At 48.2% G+C, this 8,544-nt stretch overlaps 1 protein-coding gene across 1 annotated transcript; it reads right to left on the bottom strand.

Annotated features, from left to right (window-relative positions):
* Positions 1-593: 593 nt before the first annotated feature.
* cfl2 (cofilin 2 (muscle)) lies at positions 594-7,679 on the bottom strand. The gene is made up of 4 exons (XM_076748181.1): positions 7,389-7,679; positions 3,354-3,661; positions 2,126-2,202; positions 594-1,578 (listed from the first exon to the last, which is right to left on the bottom strand). Exons 1-4 carry the CDS (start codon positions 7,389-7,391, stop codon positions 1,466-1,468), a joined length of 501 nt encoding a protein of 166 aa, XP_076604296.1. The 5' UTR covers positions 7,392-7,679; the 3' UTR covers positions 594-1,465.
* Positions 7,680-8,544: the final 865 nt, after the last annotated feature.

Here is an 8,544-nt window from a genome sequence, read left to right as displayed (position 1 = left end):
TCAACTGGTTCTAAGGGTTTCCATGGGTTCTAATAGGGTTCTACTGAGGTCATACTGGTTCACCTGATGATCCATCCAGTTTACCTGACAAGCAGGTGGCACCTGCCTCCAGTGTGACTGAGTGTGTTTCTGTGTGTGAATGAGTGTGAATGGGTGAATGAGTGTGTGTTTCTGTGTGTGTGTGTGTGTGTGTGTGTGTGTGTGTGTGTGTGTGTGTGTGTGTGTGTGTGTGTAAATGTTGGCTGTGCTGTAATGCTCTGGTTTGTCGTCACAGTAGAATTTGTATGTCTGTATGAATTGACTCACTGATGTTCTACTGGGGGTCAAGCTTGCTCGCACTCCTTCTGCTGAGGACCAGCAGTCCCACAGTGGTTCTTTTAAAGGTCGTACTGGTTCTAATGGTCTCTACTAGAGTTCTGGTCTCAGTCCAACTGGTTCTACAGGTGTGATGGCAGTTCTACGTTGTTCAGAATGTTTTCAATCACGGGTCGTTCAGACCCGACTGATGTCTGAAGGTGGAACGCAGACCTTCTGAACAACCTGCGGGTGAAAAGGCTCTGTGATTGGTGGAAGCACAGATGAGGCGGGAGGCGTCTGATCTGCCACAGGCTTTTATTGCAAAGTGGCTTCCTGTGATCTCAGAAACAACGTTCCACTTTAAGGCTCCAGATGTCGTCGTGTTGTTGTTGTTGTTGTTGTTGTTGTGGGGTCGTCTCTCACTGCTGGGGTCAAATCTGCTTCCTGTAGTGTTTCTTTACAAAATAAAAGTGCACTCTAACTAACTGGTGTGACGGTTACATTCAAACTGAAAGTAAGGCGACGACCAAACAGCTAGAATGACGGCGAGTCAGACAGGAATGACAGCTGAGGTAAACAAACGTTAGCGTAGTGACACAAACAGAGAATTTAACGTCAGGACCTTTTCTGTCTCAACCTGTAGTGTTTCAACAAAAAGTGCTGGGTTTTTCTTCTTCTTCTCTTCTGAATGCATAGTCTAACAATAAGTCTGCCTGGTTTGAACATACTGAACAACAGTTTACAACAATAAATAAAGTCATATGTAAAAAGCTGCAGGAGGCGGAGCTTCGCGGCGCTCGCCTCTGACACGTGTGGCTGCTTCCTTCACATCGACTTTTTGGCAAAACTCTGGCTGTGAGAGAGACAACCTTCCTGGGGTTTGGTAGTGTGTCGTTTTCTGTTTTTTTCTGCCAGGTGAACAGAAGTCATGTGGCAACAAACTGGGAGGTGTTTGCATATCATTATGTTAATGAGATCTCCTTCATGTTGGAAAAAAGCAAAAAGAACAAAAAGAAAACAAAGAGGCCTAAAGATGCTAACTCCTTCAGGACATGGATACAGACAGAGCAAGCTGCTGAGTGAAGCGGCGGTGTTCAGGTGGGGTCAGGTGCTTCGGTCCGGATGGCACGGCGGTTGGCTTGGCTCCGCTTGGCTCGCCGCGATGACATCACATCGGCTTGCCCTCCAGAGACACCACCACGTTCCCGCCCAGCTTCTCGGCCAGCGTGCTGCGGTCCTGGATGTCGTCCAGCCCGTTCACCTGCCACTCGTGTTTGATACCTGAGGAGACACACCTGAGGTCACTGAAGGGTCAGGGAGGAACGCCGCTGACAGACGCACCCGAACCACTGATGGCACCTGAGCTCAGCCAATCACACCTGAGCTCCACAGAGAAGAGCTGTGCCACGTATGTCGAACAGGTGACTTCCTGTGTCTCGTCTCCAGGCGGCGAGCGGCTGCTGCCGTGTACTTGGCAGATCTGCCGCCATGACTGCAAGTTACCTGCCAACCTGAACATCTGCGAGGACATCTGCTGTGACCTCCACACAACGGCTAGCAATATGACACAATTAACTGAGATGGTATGCTAAGCTACTCCGTCTCACAAAGGTTGTTTCCTGTCTCACAGCGGTCAAGGTCCCCTCTGTGGTTGCCATGGTTACACGGCGTGCTCGTTGCTGTGTTTATGATGACATCAGCGGGGGTGGCGGCTGCTGTTCGTCATCTGAAACACGATGATGTAACCATCTCTAATCTTTAATCGTCAGTGGCCATCGGAGACGACAGGATATGACCTCTGACCCCAGCAGGTCACATGTCAACTCACCTGTAAACTTCTTTTTGATGGCATCTTTAGAGCTGGCGTAGATCATCTTGCTCTTCAGTGGAGCGCCATCTGGAGCCCTGTGGAGAACACGACAGTGAGAGCTCAGATGAGACCTTTCACCGACACACCAGACCGTCGTTGACCACAGGCAGACCAGACGGTGATGCTACTGCACCACCAGCTGGAGGGAAGCCAGGTGTCAGTCCGTCACCTGAAGCTTCACCTGCTCACAGTGTGTCAGAGACATGAATGAACAAGCAGTCACTTCAGTAAATAAAGATGTTTCTCAGTCACAGAACCAATCGATTCATACAGCAGACACTAAACATCATCTTGTTCCAGCCATCCATCCATCCATCCATTCCCACCCGCTTATCCGGGGCCGGGTCGCGGGGGCAGCAGTCTGAGCAGGGACGCCCAAACTTCCCTCTCCCCGGACACTTCCTCCAGCTCCTCCGGGGGGACCCCGAGGCGTTCCCAGGCCAGCCGAGCGACATAGTCACTCCAGCGTGTCCTGGGTCTTCCCCGGGGCCTCCTCCCGGTGGGGCATGCCTGGAACACCTCCCTAGGGAGGCGTCCAGGGGGCATCCGGTACAGATGCCCGAGCCACCTCAGCTGACTCCTCTCGATGTGGAGGAGCAGCGACTCTACTCCGAGCTCCTCCCGGGTGACAGAGCTCCTCACCCTATCTCTAAGGGAGTGCCCCCGCCACCCTGCGGAGGAAACTCATTTCATTGTTCCAGCCATCAAAGATATTTGTGTTTGTGCTGTACACGACGGTAAAAATTCTGCTGATGGACTGACGGACTCGTCCAGATTCACTGAGCTCTACCCATGTTTCCCTCCAGTGGAGCAGAACCAGATGACGGACACACCTGAACTTACAGGTTTCTAAATTCCTGTAACGGAAAAGGTTGACAGGACTGGTAAAACCAGGAGCAAACCTGTCCCAGTCTGAGGGTCCGGACCAGGATCTGGTCTCCTCTTAGACCAGTGATTCTCAACTCAGTGGGTTGCGGGTCTTTGTCTGGGCAAAAAAAATTTTATGCAGCGGAGTGCTGGCTATTCGTGTCGCAGCTTGTTATTAAGGGGTGATGGTTGGTCCCGAAGCCAGACCAGTTGAGAACCACTGTCTTAGACTATTGATCAATACAAGCTCTGAGCCCGATCAATAGCTGGTTGAGGGACTGGTCCCTGATCAAGGTCTGGTCCTGGATCAGTACTGTACCAGAAGATGAAGACGAGGTCCTCCTTCTTGGACTCCTTGGTCTCGTAGGTGGCGTCGTACAGGCCGTATCTGCAGTCGTTGAGGGGGAGGAGCTTGACAAAGCAAGCGTAGGGGTCGTCCACCGTTTCCCCGATGTCCCCCACCAGGATCTGCTTCCCCTCCTCCACGATGATCTTCTTCCTGTCCTCGCTCAGACAGAACAGCACCGCCTTCTTCCTCTTCTTCACCTCGTCCTGGGTCGAAGACTTCCTCACCTTCATGTCGTTGAACACCCTGATGACCTCATCGTTCACTGTGACACCTGACGCCTGCACACAAGAGGTAGGATCAATGAGGTTTAGACAGAGCTAAAACATTTCACATGGTTGAACAGGAAATGACACAGTGTGTTGACGTGAATACGATTTCAGAGACATTAGTGATTGACTGTTCAACCAGGCCTCCTGTAGTCCTGGACCAGCAGAGTCCTGCGTGAGGATCTGTAACTTCAGCTTTAAAGGTGATCAGTACCATCTTAAAATCAATTCTGTGACATCGTTTGGTCCAAATACAGCTGCAACAATGAGTCCATTAACCAATCAACACTGAATTAATCATTTCATGATCAGTTTATTGCTCTTTTGGCTTCTTTTTAATTAATCAATGTCAAACTCAAATGTTGGATATTTTCTGTTTGGCTCTTATCTTTGTGTATGAACTGTGATCAGTAGTTTCTACTTTCATTTGATTGAAAAATCAATGTGGGTGAAAATAATCTGTCAGAATGTAAAGATCAATTTGACCACATGAACGTCTGCTCACCTGTGCCCTGTTCTTAAAGTGTCTGCTTGATTGATCGTTAAATCACCTCTAAATCATTAACTTGCTGCTGGACACAAACTGAAGAAACCACCTAAAGCAGTTTGTCCTTTGACCCCCAGAGACTGTTGAAGGTCCCACAGGTGACTTCAGACTGTTCCATCAAAACCACCTGATGATTTTTCTGATTCCCTCAGTGCTTCAATAAGAACATATTTGACTGAGACGCATCATCTACTGTTTCTGTCTATGAGCGAGACGAGCTCCACGACGGGAGGAAACAAAGTCGTATTTTCAAGTTATCGAGTAAAATCAAAACCCCAAACGAGCCTGCGAGGACGAAACCAACGAAGACGCCAACGAAGACGCCAACGAAGACGCCAACGAAATGCTGCCAAATGAAAGTGAGTCTCTTCAGCCAGACCTACGTCCACAGCACTCCGTCAGCGCTGGAGAGAAACAGAGGCCAGACGGCGAGTGGAAACAGGACGTCTGTTGACCGACTGTGGACGAGCAGCAGCTTGTTGTGTTGCTGCTGCAGAACAGATTCCAGGAGACGAGCCTTCACTAACGAGTCCTTTAATGAAGGGACGTCTGCTCGCAGACTCTGTGCTCCATCACTTCAGTCTGTTGGATTCTAGTTTTAGTTGTTACACAACTTCAGGTTTGTTTGTATAAATCACTGATAAGAAACAGATCACAGATCAATACTGTGTGATCAACATGAACTTAATATCTGTGTTATTGTCGATATGATGTTAGAACTTCGCTGAGGTTACTGCTCATTTGAAGTGTGAGACATGCACGTTCTGTAGTCAGACCTGTTGTCTTTAACATTGTGGACACATCAAGAAAATGTCTGTGGAACATTTCTAGTGGAGGTTTGGACAGTGGCCTGTGAGCAGCGTTCATGTCCTCTGTTAGTCACATGACACGTGTTGCCGTGATGAAGTGCTCTGTCCAGCTCTGATCATACGTGAACAAATCACTTTGACAATAAACAAAGAAAAAAGTCTTCAAATGTCTTTGTGTTGTTTATTCTGAACGATCCCAGGTAGACTGCAGAGACACCCACAGAGGCATCCACAGAGACATCCACAGAGACACCCACAGAGACAACCATACAGAGACATCCACAGAGACACCCAGAGACATCCACAGACATCCACAGAGACATCCACAGAGACACCCACAGAGACAACCATACAGAGACATCCACAGACACCCACAGAGACAACCATACAGAGACATCCACAGAGACACCCAGAGACATCCACAGAGACATCCACAGAGACACCCACAGAGACAACCATACAGAGACATCCACAGAGACACCCACAGAGACAACCATACAGAGACATCCACGGAGACACCCACAGAGACATCCACAGAGACATCCACGGAGACACCCACAGAGACATCCATAGACACCCACAGAGACATCCACAGAGACAACCATACAGAGACATCCACAGAGACACCCACAGAGACATCCACAGAGACAACCATACAGAGACATCCACAGAGACAACCATACAGAGACATCCACAGAGACACCCACAGAGACAACCATACAGAGACACCCACAGAGACATCCACAGACATCCACAGAGACACCCACAGAGACATACACAGACACCCACAGAGACATCCACAGACACCCACAGAGACATCCACAGAGACATCCACAGAGAAATCCACAGACACCCACAGAGACACCCACAGAGACAATGACAGAGACATCCATACAGAAACCCACAGACACATTGACTGATGACTTTACTTGTGTCTCCTGATGTGTGGACGGTATCTGCATGAAGTTTTACTGTGTTATTGTGAATGAGTAGAAGTACTTGTTGCAGTCTTTGTATAGACAGAGCTCTCCTTCAGGTCCACATGTCCCACTGTGGACAGACAAGTCTTAATTTTACACAGTGTCCCTTCAGGCTGCTCAAACTGATCAGCTGACCAGTGTTGGACTCACAGACGTCAGCTGATCCACTCAAGCCTCCGTCAGCGAATGAGCTCGTCCTTATGTTGATAATTATTACCTGACCAGGTGAGTCTGCCATTTGTTTCGTCTCTCATCTGTTTGTCCATCTTAAACAAACCAACAGCTACAATCAGCTAATAACTGTCAGGGTTTAAATGTCCGGATCAGCTGATCAGAGGACGAGCCTCTGACGTCACTGCTGACCGACACGATGATGACATCGCTGCTGATCGATGTGATGACATCACTGCTGATGACGGATGATGACATCACTGCTGATGACAGAGAGCGGCAGTGGATCAAACAGATTCTGTTCTTTGTTGACGAGCCTGATGACACTGATCTGTCTGTATGTAATCTTGTTGCCATGGAAACAACAGCTGAACTGATCAATCGTCTTCCTCTGAGGTCACAGACCTGGCTGATGATGTCACTGCTGCTTTGGTCGTTAGAGTTCAGAGAATTTTGACACAAATGGAGAAAAATTCAGGAGTTTTAAAACGTCAGAAAAAGTGTCTCTTTCTTTGTTTGTTCTTCATTTTCATCTTTCACTGTGATCACTTCGCAATGCTGTGATGAATTAGTATCAATAAACATGTCTCATACCAGACGCTGTGTGGACTGTGCTTACTGGGTGAACTGGGGACGGCCAGTTAAACCAGTGCTCAGACTGCAGAGTCACGGTCTGTCCGTCTGTCGGACTCTGATCACTAATCCGGACTAATTCAAACCTGCTGAACTCGCTCCTTCAGCTCAGCAGCCTCAGGTCCAGTGAGTCCTGCTGGCGTGGTCCTGTCCTGGTCTGACAGCGTGTCCCCGCTGGGTGCGGGCCGGTCAGCCCAGCGGAACCACAGCGGGAATAAGATGGCCGCCCCGGGCCACACGGCCTGGAGGCAGGCCGGACCCAGCCGGACCTGGGACCGTTACCTTTCTTCAGATAAAATCTGAAAAACCTCCGCTGACGATCCGGGATTAAATTCCGATTCCAGGACAAGTTTCTACGAGACGAGAACACCGAATAACCGTCGGTGTAGACGGACGGACGGACAGACGGCTAAGGCTAACTAACGGGAGCGGCTAAGGCTAACTAACGGGAGCGGCAGCCATGCTAGCTAACATCACGCTAACGTTACCCGCGGAGCCACATAACGGTCCTCCGGAGACCCGCCGGATCCGGACTACACAGGAACCGTTTTCTGAAGACCACAATCACACCGGGCGGACAGTCAATGGCCGGTTCTTACCATGTTGTCCCGGAGTTTGTCCGCGCTTCTTCGCCGTCAGAACGGGGTTTCTCAGGGGTGAAAGGTAGCGGGGAATGTGGCCGTCTGACCGGAGGAGGAGGAGGAGGAGGAGGAGGAGGAGGGAGGGTAGAGGGACGGAGGAGAAGGGAGGGGGAGGAGGAGGAATGTATAGAAGTACATTTCCTCAAGTACTGTACTTTCACGACTACCACTGCTAAGTACTATTTTGAGGTACTTGTATTTTTTTTCTTCTTCTCTCCTTTTATTTATCAGCTTTAGTTACTTTACAATAAGAAATAAATGTAAATAAAACAGAAATCAAAATTTTGTAGTATTACATCATCAAACTTTATTGATCATTGAAACAAGCTCCACCTTCAGAAACATTAAAGTGACGTAATAGAATGAGTACTTTCACTTTTGGTGCTGTAAATGTATTTCAATGCAAATACTTTGGGACTTTTACTTAAGATAAGTAACATTTTGAATGCAGGTCTTGTACCAGTATTTCTACACTGTAGGATTACAACTTATTCTAATTTGCATGCACTTCTTATATTAATCTTTACTGATGCTGCTGTATTCTGAAATTTCCCCTCGCGGGACAAATAAAGGAATATTGATTGATTGATTATTGATTATACTGAAGTTCTGAGTACTTCTTTCACCGCTGGACAGAAAGTAAAAACACTATAAAACAAGGTATTATCTTAACTGACCTAACTTATTGTAGTAATAAGATAAGAAAATACAAGTAAGCACAGATGAAACGACCAATCGCTCAATAACCGAACAATAATTTTTGACAAATGATTGTTTGAACTTTCCGAGAAGAAAAATGTCAAATATTTGTGATTGTTTCCAAAATGTTTCTACAAAGTCCAAAACTCAGACTAAGGACTCCGTACACAAGAGAGCGGGCGGCTGTGGCTCAGGAGGTACAGCAGTCGTCCACCAATGAGGTTGGTGGTTCGATCCCTGGCCTCGGCAGTCCACGAGCCGAAGTATCCTTGGGCAAGATACTGAACCCCAAACCTGCCCCTGATGCTGCCATCGGTGTGTGAATTCATGTGAATGTCGCTTCGGATCAAAGCGTCTGTAAGTGACTGACTGACTAAATACTTCATCAGTAATCAGAAAAGTGACATCGGAATAC

This window comes from Chaetodon auriga, chromosome 14 (genome assembly GCF_051107435.1).
Source record: "Chaetodon auriga isolate fChaAug3 chromosome 14, fChaAug3.hap1, whole genome shotgun sequence".
In the NCBI taxonomy this organism is placed as follows: Eukaryota; Metazoa; Chordata; class Actinopteri; order Chaetodontiformes; family Chaetodontidae; genus Chaetodon; species Chaetodon auriga.
Note: the sequence above shows the minus strand (reverse complement) of the source record. Positions and strands in the feature narration are given on the sequence as shown.

What these genes read in the sequence shown, in the direction of transcription:
- cfl2 (XM_076748181.1), bottom strand. An exon ending in GACCTCGTCTTCATCTTCTG is followed by an intron (nt 2,203 to 3,353) that starts GTACAGTACTGA and finishes TGTTCTCCACAG; the next exon opens with GGCTCCAGATGGCGCTCCAC. An exon ending in CATCAAAAAGAAGTTTACAG is followed by an intron (nt 1,579 to 2,125) that starts GTGAGTTGACAT and finishes GTGTCTCCTCAG; the next exon opens with GTATCAAACACGAGTGGCAG.